The 23,614-nt window shown below is 41.4% G+C and overlaps 1 protein-coding gene and 2 long non-coding RNA genes across 6 annotated transcripts in view; 1 reads left to right on the forward strand and 2 right to left on the reverse strand.

The window, feature by feature from the left end:
• Positions 1-10,600, reverse strand: part of ARNT2 (aryl hydrocarbon receptor nuclear translocator 2) — a 98,886-nt gene extending 88,286 nt beyond the window's left edge. For 3 of the 4 annotated variants that reach the window (XM_039557674.1, XM_039557675.1, XM_039557672.1), the window contains exon 1: positions 10,471-10,599. In XM_039557674.1, coding sequence (XP_039413608.1) covers positions 10,471-10,501 — 31 coding nt within the window. In that variant the 5' untranslated portion in view covers positions 10,502-10,599. Of the gene's footprint in view, positions 1-10,470 lie in introns of all 4 variants that reach the window. The other variant, XM_039557673.1, reaches the window with a different exon arrangement.
• Positions 10,601-10,941: 341 nt separating this feature from the next.
• LOC104683949 lies at positions 10,942-13,208 on the forward strand. The gene is made up of 2 exons (XR_005602780.1): positions 10,942-11,326; positions 12,909-13,208. It is a non-coding gene; the product is annotated as an uncharacterized LOC104683949 (long non-coding RNA).
• A 3,089-nt stretch (positions 13,209-16,297) lies between these two features.
• On the reverse strand, positions 16,298-23,205 carry LOC120410523. The gene is made up of 4 exons (XR_005602726.1): positions 22,867-23,205; positions 21,101-21,147; positions 19,324-19,483; positions 16,298-19,210 (listed from the first exon to the last, which is right to left on the reverse strand). It is a non-coding gene; the product is annotated as an uncharacterized LOC120410523 (long non-coding RNA).
• Between the last annotated feature and the right edge of the window lie 409 nt (positions 23,206-23,614).

Below are 23,614 nucleotides of genomic sequence, written 5' to 3' on the forward strand. Positions count from 1 at the left end.
TGCCATTTTTACAAAAGACACGTATGAGAAAAGTATCTCAAATCAAGCAGGCTTATAAACAGGATTTGCAAACTGGTGCTAAGATAAATAAAAACAAAATTCAGACGACTTAATTATGGCATGTGAATGTTATTTGTCAGAGATTCAGTAGAAAGCCTGTAGTAAACGTGAACCCTGGCAATGCCTGTACCACGAGGCTGCCTTCCTGCCCTGGTCAATTCTCAGACATGAGACAGCCAGGGATACACGAGAAATATGCAGCCAGCATGCAACAGCCAGGAATTTTCCTACACAGCGACAATTTACTGGTCTCTGAAATTCTTATTCATAATTACCACGTTCATTTTAAATTCAGCAATGACGAAAGAGTATTTTGTCCTTAGGACCATCTTGAAAAACCAAGAGAGGGGCGTAGGTGGAGACACAACGAACTCCGGAGCCAAACTCGGATACAACATCATTAACCTCCACACGTAACACTCAGAGATGGAGCCAAGGCTCCTCCAACCCTGAACCATTTACCACATGCATGCCCTTCCTAGAGCAAAGTGAGGATTGGCATGCTGCCTGTGTCTCAGTTCTGCCAAGGGCAGAAAGGCTTTTGCACATCAGTAGATGAGGCAGAACCAATTCCTTAATGTCATATCAACCTTTTCATCAAAGTCGTCAGATACTACTTTAGAGAAGGAATAAAGAGGCATGTGCCAGCTATGAGACTAATGAATAGCTTTCCTCCAGCAAAACATAATTCAGCATGAACTTCACGTTACTGTTCTTTCCACCCACTCACACATCTCCAGCTGATACTACTCAACCACAATGCCAACAAGTAAAACCACACACCTTTTAATTCAGCTATTGTACACCAGCACTAGGATTTCATTTTACAGTGCCATCCTATAGCTGCCTAACCTCAAACATTATTTACATTATTTACGTGCCTCCTTTTTTTAAAACATGCATGGAACCTGGAGGGAGAAACACAAGTGACAAAAGAGAACACTGTGGAGAGCAAAGATATTGAGACTGGTAGCTTTCATTAAAACATTAAAGACCATTATAAGCCTCAGTCCCATTTACAGCTCAGAACCAAAGAGTTCTGAAGCAGAAGGAGAACACCACTAAAACAAAGTATGATTAAGTATTGAGTCAGGAAATGGTTTGGAAACATATAATATTAGCTCGTCTGAAGAGTGAAAGAGTATCAAGATATATTTAAGCAAAAGACTAATACATCTCAGAAAGGCACATGTTCACTGAGTGTATCAGGAAGAGATCAGAGAGTACAGAAAGTCCAGGAACACTCGGGTTTTATTTAGAAGAAAAACAACCCAACATCTGTGATCATTCAAGAACCAAGCCTCAAGTATGCATAAACTATAAGGAGCCCAAAGACACATATACACCCAAGTACCTCACAGTGATCATCAACAACAAAGAAGGAAGAAAATTCCCCACTGCTGTCTTATTCTGTAAGTATCCACAATGGAAATGTTATACTTAAAGTGTCTGTAATGGGCTATCTTTGATAGGGGTTCCATGTAGTCTGATCTAGAACATTTTGTTCTTAGTGAGCATCCAGTTCCAGAGAAATAGTTTCACTTGGACCGACCCTAACCCATAGATGTCAGGGAATATACAGAGGCATTACACATTTTTAAGGACTTGGTTTGGAAAACTGGGAAATTTGGATTCTGCACGCCTCCACACGTGGCATTTGGGGAAGCTTGTTATGTTCACTTAAAACATTCTTAATTCCAGCAGTCCACTGTCCCCTTTGCTGGTGATGCAGTTAGAAAGTATTCTTATTTTCCAGTCCTCGTAAGAGAGTCTGGAAATCCTCCTGTACTTTTCTTAGTGATGGCTCATTTACTTTAATTTCAACAATGAAAATGCATATTTCAAACCTTCACTGGTAAGCAAAAACATACTGCAATGACTGCTCCAACAAACCTGATTGCACAGCAAAATAAAGTTACTTTCTTTCTCTTTTTTCCATAAACCAGAAATATTGCCTATTTTAGATGAAAACATAACAAAAATTAGCAGAGGAGCTCTTATCTCTGAAACACTGAAATCTTTACATAGCTTCAATAATTTGCCATTATATTCCTACACTGAAACTCTCATTAAAATAAAGAAAAGTTTTTATTATGCAGCCTTACTTTCTACTGGTCAAACCACTACTTATTAGAGAAAGAGCAAAACATTCCCAGGATGAGACATCTATATGCACATGGCCAGGGTATCTCTTATAGATGCTTTCAAAAAAAGAAAAATTTAAAACCAAGGAAAACATTGGTGTCCCCATATACTATGACATGAACATGACTCACAGGAGTAGACAACAGACCGACCACATTTTTCCCAAACCTTCTCAAAGGGCAACCTCCACAGATTGATGCTAAATGAGCCACCTCTCAGTGACTGGGAACACAAGAACTCAGCATTTCAAACTCAGCTTTTCTAGCTATCACTACTTTCAGTATTTAAAGCTGGGCTCAAAATTGAGCTAGGAACTTGGCTAGTAACTTCACTGGACACAACACAACGGAAACCCAGCTCATCCATGGGCCTGCAGTACGAACAGCAATACACGTTTTTGTCCATGAAAGGATGAAACATGATGCAGAGGGCAGTGACACACAGCAGCTAGTGCGTTTTAATAGCTAATTTTACAGCTATAATCCACTTCCCACGGCTACTGTTAACAATCAGCACCTCATTTCAGGAGCTGACTTCTGCTACGTATTGAGGGGTCACTGTGTGTTGGGCTGATTAACCACCCTCCATGTGGCACAAGCTCAGCAAATTGAAATACCAGCCTCATTCTCACACGCTGGTCACAGCAAACTTGCCACATAACTTTAGCAGCCTGTCCTTCTTCAGGATGTTACTGAATGACTTGCAGGCACACCAGGTGCAGCCTGTTTTTACTTACTGCAGTAGTTATGTGGAGATTGGGGATGCACTCTGCAAAGCACAGTCCAGGAAACAGGAGACAATGTTCTCAAAAGAATTAGACAGTAAATTGAGTAAGATCTGAGACTACTGCTGTGATCTATTCATAAGAAGTTACTTTTAACTCTTCTTGCATTCAAAATAATCGGTTCTATCCCAAGCTTTAAAAGCATTTCCAGCTCAGTATGAATTTTCCATCCAATATTACAGATATTACAGGCAATACAATTTTAAAATATATGCATTTCAAGGGCATTTAACAGCACCCAGATGTCCAGCTACCTTCACTAATAGAAAGAGCCAGCAGTAACAAGTTCCTAAAATTACCTACTTGGATAGAATTGTGTTCTGGATTAGTACTGGGAAAGTATTAAAGACCATTTTTCAAAATCAGGCCTGCAGGTTCCTCAGAAACAGGTTTTGCTTTTACCTCTGAGGAATACAAATATGCAGTGTTTTTGTTCTTTGCAGCTCAGTGATTTACTGGCATGCCTCTTCCCATAAAATATTTGCATATATCTGAGAGTCAAACTGTTCTGATACATTCTGCATTTGCCAGGAAGTGAACGCTTCAGTTCAGTGTAACTGAACATTTAAAGAACGACAGGCACCAGGACAAATGGCAGCATAATTAACATACCAATGAAGAGCCAGTTGTTAATTACTATCCATTTTAGGCATTTTGTATGAGCAACTTACCTGAAAAGCCTTTCCATCTGCATGCTGGCAAAGCCAGTAATTAAACAATTCAACACCCCTTTTGCTTGATTAGAGAAAAAATTACAATTATTTTATATTATTCTGCTTGTCACATGCAGTTGACATTCAGATGAGAAAAACCTGCAGCAGCCCAGATCCAGGCATTTGAAATGAATACTATGAGCTGTACTTGAACAAAACAGCAACACATACACATCCAGGGCAGATGCAAGCTAACAGAGGCTCCTAAATTGACCCAGCTGATTACACCTCACAGTACCTGCTGGGCTGCAGGGAAGGCAGCACAGTTGCTACTCCTAACAGAGAAAGTACCACTTTCCTCTAAGGGGGACTTCAGATGCTCCCTACAGAAAGGAATCTGAATTTATAAGCTGTTGAAAGACTTGGGAGTAGCACCAGCACAATGCCAGGATTCATTTACATTTCAACAACACTAACTGAGAAGTCAACACAAAGCTCAGCACAGCTCCACAGAGAAAAAACAGTAGTTACAGGAGTTGTGAGAAAGGTAGAGGCACCTAGGTGTGAAAAGCAGGATTGAAACCATGGGATAGAAATACTAAAGATAGGCACAAGGAAACAAACGCTGACAAAAAAGAGAGAGGAAGCAGAAAGTTTAGAAACATTCATCAGTATGTAGAGTATCCAAAACAAAGGATTTCTCTTTCTCCCTGTGCAGATGGCTTTGCTCAAGGAAAACCAGCGTGCTTTGGGTACAAAAAAAAGGAAATTACATCTATCTTGAAAACAGCTTCTAATTCATTACACATCGCATGACTATGGCCACTAATCCATGTAAACAATAAAACTGAGATCCATTTGAAATTCTGACTATCCAAAATAAACTCTGAATCAGCCCTTGCTAAAAAAATGTCATTCCCCATTTCATCCTGCATTTTCAAACCATGTAATTTCTGCACATTAAAGGGCAGATCTTGCCAAAATCCTGTAACATTTTGTGACAAAGTAGTCTTCCTGGAACAGACAAAAAGTGCATGGTCCATGGGGGTTTACTCAATCTATTAATTTTCATGGGGATTTTTATTTGAAACAATGGAAGACGATGAATGATTTTTTTTTAAAGTTTTTTCTTTAATAACAATGTGCATCTATCTCACTTGGGTTATAATCAGAAGGTAAATAAAATGTACAAATGCAGCCTCATAGAATTTTTCCTTTCCTCACTTGACAGAATGATTGATGCAGATGGGGTGACAGGAAATGCTTTAGAGCTGAACAAAGAAAACACTGTTAGCAAGAAGTAAACTGTACCAATGGTTTGTAGAGCAAGCATCCACCCACGATTTCTGGAATGTCACATTTTTAGCCCGTGCCGTCCAGCAAATGTGATGTTTTGCATGAAATAAGTTACAGAATGGTGAAGGAGCACCTCTGACTCCGCAGATTTCTTTCTCACACAACCTTTATTGAGCACACCCCTACAGTCAGAGAAGTAGCTTGGGTTGCTATCTGCTATCTGCACCCAGGGCAGCATCTCTGCTCTCCCCAGAGCTGGCGAGACAGAACAGCTCATCCTGAGCTGATTCATCCATCTCTAAGTACTGCTGGCCAGCCAAAGACACTTTGCTATAGATAGACTGGAAAATCTGCCAGAGATCTACAAGAGCCGCGATCTAAATTCCCATCTCTTAAACTCAAGACCCCTCTTTCTCTTTTCTACTGCAAATTTTAATAACATTGTAATTTCTGCAGGTAGCACTGAATTAACATATTTTCCATTCCTGCTTGTCAGTTATGAAGCAGTAAGCCCCCCAAAATTACTCTGAACGACACACATATCTGATCTTCACAACCATTTAAGCATAATCTGTGAATACATCTTCATAATGACAGCCCCATTTCTGTCCTCTTAATAACAATAATCACTACATCAACAGGGTTATTTTGCCTTGACTATTTTGAAAAGGCTATTTTTTTTCTTTTCTACCTAATCTCTATTGCAATTTTCCTTACTGCTAAGAAATATCAGCAACACCATATGGTATTACAGAAATCAGCAATATCTCTTTTGTTTTGCGTTTTTATTAGAGGCATGGGGAAACATCATTCTATTGAAAAAAAATACTTGGAACTAACCACAAGCTACATATGCAAATTTTAAACAACTATTTTGTGATAGAAGAGACGAAATCTTTTGTATGCCCTATACCTATATATTAGAAATATAAAAATGACACTTTTTCAATGCCAATTACTGCTCAGTACACAGTCCTGAAGGACAAAACATAATCACAGAACAATTCAAGAGGCATTGGCATCTCATACCACAGTTTGACTGAATTAAGGACCAATTCTGCAGTACAAGAGCTATGAAAACACAAGAAGAAAAAGATCTGCAATGTACACCTCCCATTAGCTAATGAGTGTTCTAATTTTGAAACCTTTTTTTTTTTTAACTTTATCTTAGAATGATGACTACTTTTTTGCATACCAGAAACATCAGAGCTCATTATAACTTCCATCACTACAACACTCCATTTACTCCCCAGGATGCTGTTAAATTGATTTTTTAGTTTACTGGATAGCCTGTATTGTAATGAAGGGCAGAGCAGCAGCAATAAAACACAACTTTTGGGCTTTGAGTTGAACAATTCTGAAATCTGAAACATTGAAGTAGATTCTTTTTTTAAAATCACCAATTTCAAAGCTTGATGAAATCTAAAGAAAAGAATGGCCAGATTGTCAGAAAGCCAATTCCTTTCGGGAATATGGACTGAGCAGCATCAAAAAAATTCTTCCACAGCACTTAATACCTTAGTAACTTCAGCCCAAATGTAAGAATGGGTAACAAATTATTTGGTTCTCAGAATATCTAGTTCAAGTAGGAGAATGATTTATCCCCACTTAACTCCCAAGCCAAACAAACACATAAAAACCAAAACCACCTCCCAGAACCCACTGCACTTGCCTAAACCAAGAGCCCAGATGCAGGGCTGAGTTGCAAGTCTTCACAAATAGGATGGAAAATTTGCTGTTAACTCATTACAAAGTGAAAGTAAAGAGAGCTTATTTAATAACCTTTCTTCAAGTTAAAACACCAGGCTTTTTTTATCTTGGATTAGCCACAGGCTGAAAGTATCCCTCATGAGCTGCTGTGGTTGCAGTAGTAACGTCCTAAGCCCCAGCAACCCCTTTCTCTCGTGTCATACCACCTCTCTACACATTTCTAGCAGATGCCCTTTTGAGGACGTGTTGCTCCCCATACCTTTGTATTTTGGGCTCTCTGCTTAAACAGAAATCTCTAAAAGGAGCTTCAGAGATTACATGAACAAGTCAGTTACCTTTTTTTTTTTTTTCAATTAAATATAAAAATACAACCCTAAGGATTCATAAAATCTTAAAACATAGCCAAAAATGCATCCGATGGGATCTTGTCTCTAAAGGAACTCCAGATAAACTCCAAAATCTCATGATACTTGACTTATGAGTTCGTGCCATTTTGGCAATACAGCTGTGTGTACTACTTTCCATCTAGGGGTATCTCACTGGGAAGAACTGAAAGGATGCCAACAGTTCATTTCGCATCACCTGACCACAACAGAAAGTTGGGTCAGACTGGAACTCCTCACCCAAAACCAGGTAATGTCTCAGGAAAAAAAAATTCCTAAACTCATTAAGAGCTTTATGTTTTCATCCCACCCTGGTTAATACAAGAATCACCACTCCATGGATCACACTCAGGTTAAGTAAAAACTGAACCCAGAGTAGCAACAGTTACGGACAAAGTTTGCATTCCAAAAATAATACATTTAAAACAGACGTGGCACTAAGTTACTCTGCTGCAAGCAGTAATTTACGAAATGCTTGCTACACCTCCACAGTTTTTTTGTTCTTAAATCCCATTTAATATGCCAATCTTATTGCAGGAGGAAATAAATTAACTGTGATGCTTTGTGCCAATGCAGATGAGCTTCCCACACACCTGTATTGTGTTTCGCACTCCAGTTCGTCATCCAGAGTACGAGAAGCCAACAAAGTGCTCCTAACCAGACCCGCTCCCAAGGCTGAGCGTGCAGGAAGAGGAAGCAGCTTAGCCCACACAGCCCCTCACTGTGTCAGGGCGATGTCCAGCTGCAGCTATGCACAAACACCTTCACCAAAAAGAACCATCAGCGTAGATCTAACACAGCCCAGGAAACCCACAGAGGTGGCCTTACCCACACCACAGATTTGGTCCCTGACACCGCAGTTCCTGTGAGCTTCAGACGGGTACGGATGCAAACTGCCCCCACTCCTGTGAACTTCCCTAACCCAAACTCTCCATTAGAAAGAGATCAGCGGGAAAACAGATAAATCTGCATCTAACACAAGAGAGAAGATGCTGCCACGGAGCAGTGCATGGTTCTGTAGCAGGAGATCCCACACTGAAAGACCTTCACATGGTTAGAGAACACCCAGCTTTTCTCTCTCTCTGCTAATCCCCATTCCACTATCTAGAATATGACTAAAACCACATGTATTTGTATTGTGGTAGATGCAAGTTAACGTCCTGCCTAAATTACCAACTGTTATTAGAACCCCAGACAATTGCTTAATAAAAATTTAATCATATTGTAATTTCTAATCATCATTAAAGATGCTTAATAAGTTAATCTCTCTATTGTGCTCCCCTAACATTGCAGATCAGAAAGTCAGCTGGTGCAAGGTGGCACAGCTTCACCACTACTAATAGGGCTACTTTCATGTTACTCCAGCTGAGGATCTGTCCCCAAGAGAAAACAACAGGATTAAAATCATTGCACTACAGATTTTGACTGGTTTCTCTGCATTGCTTTGCAGCTACTTAAAAAAAAAAAAAAAAAAGAACAGCAACAAATTATGATTTTAAAAAGCCACAGTACAAGTCAAGGTATTTCACACAGCTCTGTCTTCTGCTGTCCGTGGTAGAGCAGAGGCAGCATTATGCTACAGATCGAGGGTCCCCTTTCCTCACAGCTCCCCACTTCGACTTCGCCCCTGGTGTCTGACAACAATGCTCACGCATGGAAAACGTGGGAGGATCATTAACAGGCAGCGAGTTTGTCATTCAGCTCAGAGCCGCTCCAACCGCCCAGACAGGGAGCAGAATGATGCTCTGTAACCTCAGCCTTGCAGAAGGTGATCTTGGTTCACTTCAGGAAACCAACACGTCTCCTCATCCTTCCCACGGACCGGCAATCTGTGCTTCAGAGAGTTTGAGGACCACACTGCAAGTCAACTTTCACCGTGTCACATGCACAGAGATGCACACAGACAACACGCTTGGCTCTTCTTTCCCTTTTTTTATGTTTCCTCGATGACCCCATTACACTCCCTCAATTCACGAAGCGGTCACAGGAGAACAGTGGTGAAGCCCTACTCAGAGGCAGGAGCAGTCCGTGCATGCCGTACCTCCTGCAACCACATCTTTTTGTGGCTTCAGCTGCAGGCAGGTGGGTACAGAAAGTGGAAAAGGCTGGTGCAAAAGGGGCACTGGGCTCTGCTGTAACTCAGCAGTTTCAGCACTGACCTCTAAGCGGACAGGGCCGTTCCTTCAGTGTGTAACTTGGAGAGCAGATGGGAGAACGGCAAACCAAACCCAAGTCAAAAATGTTGTTTGTATCCTCCTCTGTCTGCAAAACTGATTGTAGCTGTGAGTGCACACAGTGAAACTCTCTGCTACGGTGCACAACATGGCACCCTGAAAGCTAAATAGTATTAATTTAATAACCTTCCATTAAATATTTATTTTCATTTAATATGTAGAATTCTGATATTAAAACTTAATCTGACTGACAAATATCAGTTTCTGCTCACTGTATTGACGCCTACTGAACCAAATTCATTGTTTATATCATAATATTTACTTTCAGCATGACAACTACACTACCAACTACAGCAGGATTTAATCTAATGAACAAGCTTTAAACATTAATTGGCATTTACTCAAATAAGCCTTTAATTGTCAGAACTCAATCTGACTCCACAATAAAAAAATGACACAATGCAAGCACATATTAAAACAAGTAAAACTGGAATTGACCTTTAATAGCAATATACTTCCTTAGCATCGAGCCCAGTGTAAGATCTGTTGTTCCACTTATTTTTAGTGTCAGATACTTGTTGATCCACAACAAGTTGACCCAATACCTCTCCAAAATACCACTCTGTCCTTTCATCCAAACTCACTTTATTCCATCACGCACTAATGAAAACAGATGTTGCATCTCACAGACACGTAACGCAACGTCGGTGAACGCATTCCCTCAAGAAAATTTCAATGGGAAAATGTTTGTAAGTTTCTTTTGTCAATTACTCTAGTACTAACAGCAAATATTTACTGCATCCTTTGGAAAGCAAACAAACACAGGGCACATGCCGAGGTGCCCTTGGTCAGTTTCAACACCCTGTCCTGGCTTCACGAGCCGACAATAACGCTGACAAACGCAGAGGCAGGGAAAGCCAATGTTCCTACTCATGCCCAGGGCAGGCACGGCTCCGCACTGCCCGTCCCCGCTGCTCTCCTGCCCTATGCCCGCGAATGCTTATGCACAACTCTTCATTTCTGCAGGGCTGCACCCAGCGCCGGCAGCCGGGGCGACAAGGGCGGCGTGTCCCGAGGAAGCCCCACGGGCTCCCGGCTATGCTGGCCCGGCTCTGCCCGGCCCGTGGCCCCGCGGGGGCGGCGGGAGGAGCGGCGGGACCGCCCCGGGGCTGCGGGGACTGCGCCGGGCCGGGCCGGGCGGGGGGAGCGGCGGCGGGGGCGTGTTGTGCGGCGGGGCCACTTGGGGCGAGACGGCAGCTACTCACCGGGAGGGTTTACCGCCGCCGGCGTTGCCATCTTGTCTCTGAGAAGGATTAAGACAAATGCAAGAGGGGCGGAGGGATGCTCAGAGCAGCCCGGGGGAGGCGCGGGAGGGGGCAGGCAGCTGGCGCCAGGGCGGGCGGGCCGGGCGGCGCGGGGGCGGCGGCTGCTCCCGCCCCGGGACCGGCGGCGCTGCCCGCTCCGTGCCCAAGATGTCCGATGGCCCCGCGCCGCCTCTGCTCATGCGCCGCGCTCAGTGAGCATGTGCCGGGCGGCCGCACATGTGCGCTGGGCCCGCGGCCGCCGCTGCCCGCCCGGGACCCCCCGCAAGAACCGGCGGGAGCGGCTCCCGACACGGCCCCGGAGCGGCCGCCCCCGTCGGGGCTCGAACCCGCGGCCCCGGGGCGCGAACTTCCCTGAGGCAGGGGCAGCCGGCGCGGCCCGCGGGCGGTGGGGGCGCGGCGCCCTGGGTGGGTGCGGCCCGACGCTCCCGAAAGCAGCGGGGGAATGGGTGCTGTCCGTGACCTCCGGCACTGAGGGGGAAGGTTGGGATGCTGTGTGTCACCCTTAGATTGAGGGAGAAGATTGGGGTGCTGTCCGTGACCTCCGGCACTGAGGGGGAAGGTTGGGATGCTGTGTGTCACCCTTAGATTGAGGGAGAAGATTGGGGTGCTGTCCGTGACCTCCGGCACTGAGGGGGAAGGTTGGGATGCTGTGTATCACCCTTAAATTGAGGGAGAAGATTGGGGTGCTGTCCGTGACCTCCGGCACTGAGGGGGAAGGTTGGGATGCTGTGTGTCACCCTTAACTTGAGGGAGAAGATTGGGGTGCTGTCCGTGACCGCCGGCACTGAGGGGGAAGGTTGGGATGCTGTGTGTCACCCTTAAATTGAGGGAGAAGATTGGGGTGCTGTCCGTGACCGCCGGCACTGAGGGGAAGGTTGGGATGCTGTCACTCAGCCCCTAAATTGAGGGGAAAGGTTGGGGTGCTGCCAGCTGCCCCCTAAACCGAGGGGGGAGATTGTGGGGCAGGTCACCACCACCCAGAGCTGAGGGGATGCCGAAGGGGAGCTGTAGAACAATGTTACCGCCATCCGTGGTGTTCCGAGACAATGACATCCCTTCTCCCCTGAGGTGATAATGTATTTTGGGAGGTGGAAGGGGGATGGAGCCCCATGAGTTCACACTTACCAAGTGTACAGAAGTATCCAGGAATTCAGACATTCTGTGCCCTTCCAGGTGGAGTATATGAATGGTATCATATTCCTCTGAAAACCTTAGTTTGGCTCACAGTGCGCTTGCTCTCACACTATCAATTGCAATCAAACAGTTGATCCTTTGTAACTCAGCTCACATTTCAAGGCTTTGGATCACAAACACAAGGACAAAAAATACGCTCTCAATGAAATGGGAGATTTTTCTCATAATCTCATAACTCAGGTCTTCGAGGGGAAAAAAACTCCCAGAATTAAACTGTAAGATTTCTGAAAAGCCACTGGTGTGATAACTGCAGCAGTCACGTGTAATGTGTGTGAAATACTGGAAAAAAAATAATGAATTTTGATGGCTTTGTCATCCCCCTGGAATGCTGCAAAGTCCTGTTAATCTTTAAATGCCTGCCCATGGCTGTGCTCAGTTGCCCTGAACAGCCCTGCAGAAGTTGATGGGAGCAGTCAAAATGAAAAGTTGCAAATCAATCCCTTGCTTTGCCAAATGAGTAACCTGAACCAGTTTATCCATTAAGATGTAAATTGGCAGAAAGACGGGGAAAGCATGGAGGCTGTGTTTACTCATTTCCTGTAGAGGAGTTAATCAGAACAGCACTAAACGCCCCTGGTTATCTAGAAAGTTTACTTTATCTTTGATTTATTGTGCTTTTCCCTATCAGATGTGGAGCTGTTTTTCTAAGCATCTTACTGCCTTAGTGCCTGCTGATGCTGTCGAGTTTTGGATGCTCAGCAGGCAATCTTAATTCTTATCTCAAGGCATTTACCCTGCTAATATTAGACTGTTAATATCAGCAGTTTTGTAAATGCAACTTGTTTCTGTTCAGATAAAACATCGTAATTTGAGGGAATCTTGGTCACAGTTTTTCTAGACCCTCACATTTTATGAGGAAGGCAACATTTGGAGTGACCCTGCTAGAGAGTCATAGCTCAATTCCTTTAAGTTTCTGCAAAGTCTGGTGTTCAGATTGCCCAGGTAATGCTGGTCATGAAAGCTTTTCCATGAGCTTCCATTATGTAGGTGAGATATATGCATAAAGGTTAAAAGATCAAGCTCCTAATACTATAATGATAGTAAAATACCTTCTAAAACCAGAATTTATAGCATTAGGCACTTCTGAAGTGTCCTCCAAAGACCCTTACAAGTGTTCAGAGGTTAAACTTTATCTCTCCCTTACCAGAAAAGCACTAATATTTCTTATTTCGTTCCTATTTTAGAGATAAGGAAGCCACCCCAAAAACCCTGAGAGATACGACGGTGCACTATCATAGCTTTCAACGGATGGAATGAGTCCTGCAAAGACTGAATATAAACCAACAAAACCACTCAAGTGCCTGTGCTGTCCCCTTGTGTGGTATCCCGTGAGATGTTAGATTAGCCCAGAAAAAGCACATTACAATGTATTTCATACTGTGTTCTGCCTAAATAAGACCTTGGGGCTTAGAATAGAACAGGTTCTGTCAAACCTTCTGTGATTCAGACACAATTATGCAAAATAAAGCTGCTTTCCTTTTTTTGTTTGGTGTCAGCTTTGTTGACTCGCTCTGTTCGGTTTCACACGCAATTCTTTGTTCGCTTAAATAGATTGAGAAATGAATTGATTTTCTCTCCTCCCCATCTTCTCTATCTTAAATGCCAGTATTAGCAGATTCTTTCAGAACCCCTGAAACAATCCATAAATTAATGGAATTATTCCCTGTTTATCTGAAATACACTACTTCCTTGCTATCTCGTCCTGAGCCTTTCCAGATCTGTGGGGAGATCCATAACACTGGCAACTGGAGAGAGAAACCATCGCTGCTCTTAAAATTGTTTTCTAGCTATGGAGAAAGTGCACGCTCCGTGTTTTACTTGCACTGTAATTTAAGAAACACGTACACAGTAAAGCAGGAAATCAATTTAGTTACTGAATGAATTCATGTTTTGTTAAGTTCGTGCTGAGCTATGTACCTTGAAAGCCTAATTCCTGTGGAATGGGGCTCCTCACAACAAAAGCAGGGACAGCGCTAGACTCTACCCTGGTACTTGCAGAGAGATTAAAGAGGGCTGTATCAATACCAAGCACAAAATATGATGGATATGCAAGATAGCAATATGCAAACGTTTCACTGTTCCTGCGTCACAACAGGCGGGCACGTCACCTTTTTAATAAAATTACAAACAAGTGTTGACATCATGTGTAGCAACGGGAAAGTAAACGAATTAAGAGAAGTGATTTTTATCTCAATCTTGTTATTATGTACCAGAGAATGTCTGTTAGGTGTCTTTTCAATGATTGCTTCCAATTTAGAGGGCTATTACCACTGATAGCAGTGCTCAGCACACATGTGTATTCTGTTTCTTGGCTGGAGAGGCAGAAATAGATCAGCACACTGAAACTGCTCCCCATTAATGCCTTTCCCTGGAAAGCTCATCACTGCTCTTCCAGTTGCAAAAAACTGGACTTTGTACCTTTCTATGTGTTCACCCCATGCTTTAAACTAGTAATTTCTAAATTTTTTTATTTCTTTTAAATAGAGGAAAAGTAGGGGGTTTTAAATTATTATTTCCTTTGAAAAACTGAAGTCTTTCCAAGATGGATGTGAATGAGTAAAAGCCAGAAACAAAAATCATAAAAAAAAAAAAGGAAATAAATTGAAGCAAATGAGATTATATATTCAGTGTCAAAAATGGATTCAAAAAAATCTTTAGTGTTTTTTACCAATTTATGAAAAGTCCACTTTAATAACAACACTGAAAAACAAGGTCTGAAACCTTGAACTTACAGTTGCCCAGTAGAATTTTCTTTTCTGGGAACATGAAGAAGTTAAGTGAAATTTCAGACACTTTAATCCAGTGTAATCAAAACCAGTGACATTTTAATGAAGTCTCATACTTTAATAAGACCTCCCAGCTACATTCTTTGATCTGTGTTTCCATTGTAATTGAGTTAATATATTGTACCCAATTCATCCAAAGGTCTTTGATAGTTTGGAAGAGCATGATATATGTATATTAAGCAACCCCATCCATCCAAGTACTTGAAACTGGAACATTATGTGCCCTTTTTAATTTGTTTCGTCACATATGGGTGACCACACTTGCCTAAATAAGCTATAGAAAAAATGATGAAATTTAAAACATGAACTATCATAGGAAGGTCTTAAAAGCATTTGTTAAGGAAATTACAACCTTGTTCTTTAAACTATCCCATATAATTTAAGAGAAAATTGTATTCTTCCTATAAAATGCAATAAAACACCTCAATAGGAATGTGCAAGTTATATTAATCTCTCTTCAGTCCTGCAGGTATAGAAATGTAATTTCTATGATGTTCTCTACAGCTATTGCTGTTAAATTCTGCAGTGGCTTTCCTTGAGAGAAAATGACATTGAGTATTAGAGGAAACCCTTCTAAAGGTGAAATGTGTGTGGCAGGTGTCTCTTACCTAGGAAATGTAACTGAGATCAGACAAGTGTTCCTATGCTAGTGGAAGCATGGACGAGGAGCCCAACACCTGACAGACATCTTTTATCTCTTAAATTCAGCTCTATCATTTCAAGCTTCTTCAAATTTTGTATAAATTTAACCCCATGTGAACAGCCAAAATTTAAACAACAAAACTTGAAAATAAAGCCTCAGAGAGGAATAGCTGGTGCAAGCACATTAACACCTAACCTGTTTTCTTTACAGTGTTTACTAAGCAGATTTTATTTTATTTCCTGACATTAACCTCACTCTCTGGCAGAACCACTGCCAACAGTAGACATCATTAAGCTGATAGAGGCTGTTGGTGGTTACCTCAGGCAGAACTGACCACGAAGCATCTGGGAATACACTTTCCACAGTGCATACCTAATTATATCCCTGAAACCATTCTCTAAAGCAAATGGGTAAAAAACTAAAATATTATAAACAATACTGGTCTACTTACATAAACCCAAGACATGAGCAAAAAGATACATCCCAGAAACAGCACTGAATCAGCAACTGAGATCAGAACTATGCAAGTCAAGCTTTTTTCTCCCAAATGCCATATATCTCATTTTGAACTAAAAGCTTTTTCTTCTGAAGGGATGCGTGGCTGGTATATTTTAATTCAGATATAATGATTTAAAGCACGACGTGAGTGAGACCTGTTGGATTGGAGAGACAGAAATGGAGTTCCACATCAGTGGAGAGTCCTGAATATCTTTATCTCTTTTGACCTTCAGAAATAAGAAACTAAATTCTGCAGAAACAAACATGCACCTCAGTCGTAGCTGCAATAAGGTGAAGGCTTCAACAATTTTTCCGCTGTGTGACATCACCCTACTCACTAGTGCTATAGTACTAGCTGGAGTAAAAGATCAGCCAGTTTAGTAAAAATGAGCAGTAAAACCAGAGCTGGTCTTTTGCAGGGAAAAGGGCCTTTTTCTCCCACTGCTCAGTGTGGCACCAAACTGCCATTTTCCCAGCTTCCTGCTGCCCCATCTGCTCTACTGCACAGTCTATGAGTGTAGTAAAATATAAAGACTCAAGTAATGCAGCGTCCACACTACACATCTTGAAAAAAGTGTTTCATTCCTTGGTTTGTGATTTCTAGTTTTACAATATTTCTAGACTTGACCTGTTTGTAACCAACAAAACATTGATAAGTTGTGACATACAATAAAGCCAATGGTAGGACCAGGACACGTTTACATTTATGGCAATGCAGTTTAAAAAGCATACTTTAAGAATATGGTACATTAGAAAAATACTGCTGCTAACTTAAGGGATGCCTTTGCCTTGTTTGAAATGAGAATTTATGAAGAGTGTTTTGGTAAGTTTTATAAACTATATTCTATCGTCTTTACAGGGTTTTCTTTACCTGATCAGAGAGATTTACTGAGTATCATAAACTGCAAAGAGAGTAAAATAGCAGAAAACCTCTCACAGTTAATTGCAGCAAAACCATCTGAGTCCCATGAGACATAGAAAGCAAAATAAGAAATTCTGAGGAATGTGGAGCATGCTGTGCTATTTCAGTTGAGCTCAGGACAGCTAGAAAAAACAAATATGTGAAGGAAGTGACTGTCTGATATTTGCCCTCTGTTCTAATGCTAATTCTTCTAATTCTTCTCTGCTTTCTTTAGCCTACTTTCTCCAGCTATGCAAGATAATGATTTCCAAGAACCATAAAAGAGAAACACATGCATTTAATTGTCTTATAAATTGAATTATGGTTTATGACAGTTTTTACATTTCACAAGTAAGATATTATGCAAATTTTCAGCAGACCCTTCTATTCAAAGAGCTTGCACGAAATATTTTTGGTAGCTTGCTACTTGATTTTATTTCTGAAAACAAGCTGAACACATGTACCTGTGTCTCAAAGACCAGGCAGTGCATGCTTAATTATGTTCAAAAATCTAATCCCTGAATGATGGAATGCAGCATAAGTCATTTCTACATTAGCTAAAGCATGCTTTAGAAGTGATGGAGCATCCCTTGCCATATGCTGTATGGTTCTGGCATTTGCATTAAAAAGAAGGAACAACCATCTTGAATAGCTGGATATATAGCCGTAGATAATTCTTCTTTCTTATCTCTTCTTCCAGATCACCTTGAATATGACACAATTCTTTTATCATATCTGCTAACATATAAAAATAAGATTGTGTTAGTGTGTACTTATATTAAAAACAGTTGCCAACACGTAACAGCTAATCAGACCAAAGATCCACCTGGCTGAGCATTTTGTTTCTGTCAATGTCCACTAACTCTGCAACAATTGAGGAAAGAAGGCAGAGACAAGGCAAATACTGAGCTATACTTCCCTCTGCTGTACTCTTGCAGCTTCCAGCAAACTGCAACTACAAGAATTCATGCAGTAGGAGGTTTCATTTGCAAAATAAACCCACTCTGAGCATTAGCCCAGTGCTCTGAATTTATTGTAAAATGTCACATTGATTAATTTCTATCTATCCAAGCCGGATCCTGTACTGATTCCCCTCAAACAGGAGGCTGTCAGGATTTTAAGCAGTGCAGTGATAGAGTTGGCACACAGATTCCTGTTTGGTAGCTGCATCTTTTGAGGTGGGAAGTAATGGTACAGTGCAGATAGCACTGCAAGGCAACTGAGATGAATGCTTGTAAAGAAAAGACAAGCAAATAGCAATGCCTGAGGTGTGTGCTTTGAACTGGACAAAATAGTGAGGAAATTTCTCACTAAATGTCCTGGGTATCCAGAGGTTGAAATGCATTTTTACTGTGTTTATCTCATCTGAATTCACAACATCAGAGTATTCACATCCACAGAGTTTTGAGGATAAGCCTTCCAGACAGGCAAATGAATTTTGGGGTATTTGGAAGCTGGAAAATCAGTGTCTTCCTTTCCCACTCATCCTGGTCTAAGAAAACAAGAATAAAAAGTAGTTAGCTGTTTCACAGTTGTCACCATATTGCAAAATGGAATGTGATGAGGGCTGAGATGTTATGTTGGGCTTCTCCTGTTTGGCTCGTGGGACAATTCACACTTTTGGAAGAGCCACTTACTGCCACTCCAGAGGAACATTTTTCCCTGATTACACATGGATTTCACTCCAGGGCTGCATGCTCACAGCTAAGTTGGAAAGGACATAGCTTTAAAGCTTTGTTGGTAGAGGGTAAGCAGGGCACAGTTTTTTTACATACTGCCTCTTTCATGATGTATTTTATTCTGCCCATTGGTGTGAGGCAGAAAGACAAAGCCAAAAAGACCAGAAGAATGGTGGGTTATGGACTGATTCCTCAGAGCCTGAGCTACCCTTTTGTAATGTGATGTTTACAGGTTTTGTCACGGATTTCCCATTCTAAGCACGTTGTGCTTCACCTCAAAGTTACCATCTATCAATTAGAGTATTGAGCGGTGATGGAAGGCAAAATCAGAGAACAGGATTTTCCAGAAATGCCCTTGCTGCATCAGAGCCACAGAGGACCACAGAGATTATGCTAATTCCCAAGCCCCGGGAGGGAATTAGGATGTTAAGGTTCTGCAGCTCTGTCTGGACAGGGCCCCACGTTTCCCCCCATGTTACAATTACATGGGCAGGGTGCACGATGGAGGCAGAGCAGAGCACTGAGCAAGTGCAGGTGGGAGCGGTGTGAAATGGGATTAGTCAGGGCATAAGCAATAATATGGGATCACAGGAAGGGACTTCCCCCAGTGCTTCCTGGAATGGTGCTGGACACAGCTGGTCCTTGTCTAAATTTGCCTTTAATCATTCTCAGCATCAGGGTAATGTTTCCTTCTGCTGCTCCTGTTGCCTGAAACAGATTATTTCCAGGGAGAACAGTAAGACTTCCCAGTCATTATCTGACTGCCTGAGAGCTGCTGAATGTTCCAGAGGCACGTGGGTAGAGTCACCTCTGGAATGGCCAAGGTCTGGGAATGAGAAACATGTACATGGTTTAGACATTTTCCAGTGCCAAAATGTGGATTGGGTAAGTTCTGCAACCCCCTGTTTACCCTCAGCCACCTTACTGAATTTGCAATCTTCAAGAGGCCTCAGCAAATCAGGTCTTTGGGATTCTCCTCCTGAAATGAAAGGTAGTAATTAAAAATAGGATGGAATACTCTGTGTCTCATTCCCAATGAACACAATCTTCGGTATGTGTTTGGGATATTTGTTGTACCTCTCGCTGCCTTACCCCTGAGCACAGGTGATTGAATAGTAGGGATGTGTCCTGAAGACCAGAATCTGCAAAATGCATCTTTTCTTGCAGTATTTTCCATGGAAAAAATCTTGACACGACGTTTTCATATGACCATGACTAATATCAAGTGCTGTTCTCAGACATTTTTCAAATACTTTAAAAAAAAAGAAATGAACTTTTATTACTACCATATGGAATCAGATTAGCCCTGCTGTTAAGGTATTCACAAGGAAGGCAAATCCTTCTATTTTCTCCTGCCCAAAGCAATAGCAAAATAGAAATAAGCTGTGTGATTACCAGTCTGTGGGTGATGGAATTCAAGGTCATGTTTTATTACTAATCATCTAAGCATCACTTGGAGCACAAAGCTGCACATGCAAAGCTGACTCTGCTACAACAGCATGGAGGTAACAGGGAAGAAAAAGAATTTCTTAAAATACCAATGATTTTTCTGGCACTCACACTATATGCACCCCACATTTTTTATCTACAAATTAACTTTCATCTTTCTGCTTTTCTGTATTGTGTTTTCAGAAACAAAACTCTGCCGCCGACAAATGAAGGTTCAAGTACCCACAATTAAATGGCATGATTCAGTGTTTTTAAATTGTTAAGTGTGGTGCTGTGGGTCATGTCACAGGATTTAAATAGAGGAGAAGAACTCATCAGTAACTGCTCATTTATTCCTGTCTTCACTGCCAGGCAGCAGAAATAACACTCAGAAAATTCCTGTCTTTCCCTCACCACGGGATCACTTGGGGCTGGAGCTTCACTCCCAAATCGCCTGACATCCATTGCATAGCTCATCATCATTTTCATCCAGAGGAGCACAGGAACATGTTCTCTACCCACCTGGGCTTTCTGCTAATGCTTGGGGCTGTTACAGCCTAAGATTAATGAACTCTGAGCTTCTGTTCTACCAGGATTTGGGTGTTAGACATCTGCCTCTTGCTAGTGAGGTGCGACCATTTGTAGGAATAGTTTTAAGGGGCTCCTTTAGCATCCAGTCCTGCATAGAGCTTCCCTGGGTTCATCACTTTTCAGGCATACATGCCCACATAAAGAATGAGAATTTGAGTGCCAATTAACAGCTAATATCAAGTACTTGGCATGATGCCACAGACATCCTACAGTGTTAGAGTTCTAGTGTTTTCCAAAATTAATTTTCCTTTAAAAAAATGTATCACCAGTCCTTCTTGATTACAAGTGTTAGCTTTTGTATTCATTAAATTGCCTGAATGAGCCCCAAGATAGAGGTTGATGACATTTCTTCAGTGCAACAGCTTTTTCCAGAATCTGCAGTTTGATCAAAGTGTTCCTTTGGAACATGGTGCCTTTATTTTTTTTTCCCCTACCCCAAAAAAAGGTTTTTGCAAAAAGGTGGAAGCCTTTTTTACTTACAAATTTTATTTCAGTCATCTCAAAATCATTAATTTCAAAAGTCAGCATTGAATACTTCTGTCCTGTTAAATGAAGCAAGTCATGACAGCTTTCTGGACTTGAATGCATTGCTGCCACACCAGCCCCTCACCTAAAAGTTAGGGGTTTTAAACACATACCAAGGAAAGTCCTAGAGATGCTATAATACCCTAAGGAACTGCAAATTTATTTTATGATCAGCTTTTTGAAAATAATATTTTGGCTATCTTTCCAAATGCCTAGATTTGGAATTGGTGGTGTTATTGAATTGTTGACAATATTGACATTTTTAATTAGTGCCATTAGGTTTCAGAGTAAACAATTAAATTGCTGTTACTTTCAACAGGTTTACCTGGCTGCTCTGCTTGTCCAATGGTCCCAGGTGCCTCCAAACTCTGTCTATTGCAGAAAAACAACAGACATACCTGAGACAACAGCCAAAGGGTCTACAGAAATTACCAATATGAAAACCTGCACGATAATGAAATGCTGACATGGTGGCTATTGCTGTAAAATATTAAAAAAGGAAAATGGAAGTACATACAAGCGCAGTATACACATTACATCATTCATCTGCATTCGGTGAGATTCTCAGTTTTAAATACATGTATTAAGCTGCTGCACAATTTCCTTTTTACCAGACCAGATTGTGAAAGAACGTCTAAATTCTTCCGCAAAATTTATGTTTCATCCCGCTGCAGAGCATGAGGTGCTCTAATGCACAGCACACAAATTGTCATGTTCTTGTCTGGGGAGCAGTCTTGAACTCATTAGTCAGTTTGCCAGCATAAGGAACATAACACAGAACCTGTGAGATGCATATGGTAACAACTTAGAGTCTTATGACCAATCTGGTTTTTATAACAGTTTGTGAATACCTCTGAAGTGAATTAGATCTATTAATCTATCTGATTTTGGATGTTTTTTTTAATCTCATGTCAAATGTTTCTTTGCAGATTTGGATGTTTTCCATTTTGAACGTGTGTGCTGTGATTAGAATACCAGAGTGATATGGATCATTAAAATAACATTTATCATCTCAAACTGTTATTGTTGGGTTTGGTACATATCTGGCCATTTTAATGGGTTCTCCTTAAAGAGAAACAAATTCGTTTTCCTGGGATAGTCCAACATGGTTTTGCAAAAGCCTTGCTTCCAGGCTGCCTGGACTGTCTGCTTGGTTCTCATAATGCTTATTGTTGCTGTGTTTTGGTTTGGCACTGTCCATCTCCAGGAAGCAAGTTTTGCCTCTGGAAGAAGCCTGGCACGTGGCACACTGCAGGGAAATGTGCTCCTTGCCAGAAAGGCTGAGTCCCACAAGAAAAATTGTTTGTGTAAAAGTGGGCAGCACAGCTTTCATTTGCTCTAATTAAAGCATAAATGTCATTGTTCTCAGGTTCTTTAAATTAGGTTTATTTGGGTCTATGCCACATTTTGGAATGCAATTAATGCGTGCCTCAGCTTTCTGTTCCCTTTAATGTCACAGGGGATGTATTTGATATGATGCTATTAATATTTTAACAGAAGCTAAAGAAACTGAGATTAGGCAAGTTTGTTATAAATTAAAAGCTAAATAGAACTCAGTGAATCAATCTTTTTTTTCTGGCAAGAGTAATTTCTTCTGCATGTTATATTCCTTCTATATATAACTTACATTTCAGAATCCTATCCCTGACATCAAGGATTTATACACAGTTCACCCAGTTATGGGCAAGATAATTTTTGTTGGTAATTACATGAACACTAGCATTCACACAAGGGTCATGGGAGGTTATTTAAATTACACAAATGTCATACAGATGTAAATGAATGCCCAGATACTGCTTTCATTGTGCAGGGTGGACTGTTTATTAGTCCATCAGCTGAGCACTGGAATCGAGGTATTACTCTGAACACAAGGTGTAAATGCTTAAGTAGAAGAATCAGGTCCCAGAAAATTGCTTAGATTTGTCATTTTAAAGGGCTAACTAAGAAGAATTCACAGACCAGTTTTAAAGCAGGTTAGCACAAGTTCTTGCAGAATCCCATGCCGTGAAATGCTTTCATTAAAAAGAAAATGTAAGGATGAAATGCCAAACTGTACCGTGACAGGCTGGGGTGTGGCTCTCCCACACTCACCTGTGGATGGAAGCAGCAGGATGGAAATGGAGTTCATAGAAGCACTGGACAGACTCCAAGTCCCTCAGTGATGGGAACAAGTAGATCTTCAGGATCAATTCCTTTGGACCTCCAGGAGTTCTGAGAAAACCAAATTACCCAAAGATAATATTACATCAATTTTTGTACCCTTGGTACAAAGGATGAAGACAAGGCAAATAAAAGAACTAAGATGCAAAGGTAAATACAGTCCCAGTGCAAGGATTTCTGACTGATCACTAATTCATATTTGTAATGAAAAAGGAGTTTTGGATCCACAAAAGTAAAGTCTGGCATTGGTTATGTCACCTCTCATATGCTTCTTGGAGACAAATAGCAGCCTGTTAGTTGTAAGAGCTTGCTGAACCAGTGATCCCTAAATATGAGGAATGCAGAGACAGTGGTATTGCTGTATCACTGTTTTATCTGGGAAAAGAAGGAAATAATGTCTCCCCAGACATGAATTTGGCTTTGACACAGAACTGCACAAAGTCAAAAAACATTTTTTACAGTCCAGTGGAATTACATCTGACCAGCATTTCCAGAAATGCCTTCTAAAAATCCCCTAATAAGCTCAGTGGGTTATGAAGTAATGTTGGATAGCAGACCCAGAACAGCAAGAAACAATAATATATGTTGTTGGATTTATTTACTTATCACACAAGATTACTGAAATATGTGCTGGGAGAAGAAAAGGCAAGGACAGATACAGAGACACCATGTTTCTATC

This window comes from Corvus cornix, chromosome 10, assembly GCF_000738735.6.
Source record: "Corvus cornix cornix isolate S_Up_H32 chromosome 10, ASM73873v5, whole genome shotgun sequence".
NCBI lineage: Eukaryota > Metazoa > Chordata > Aves > Passeriformes > Corvidae > Corvus > Corvus cornix.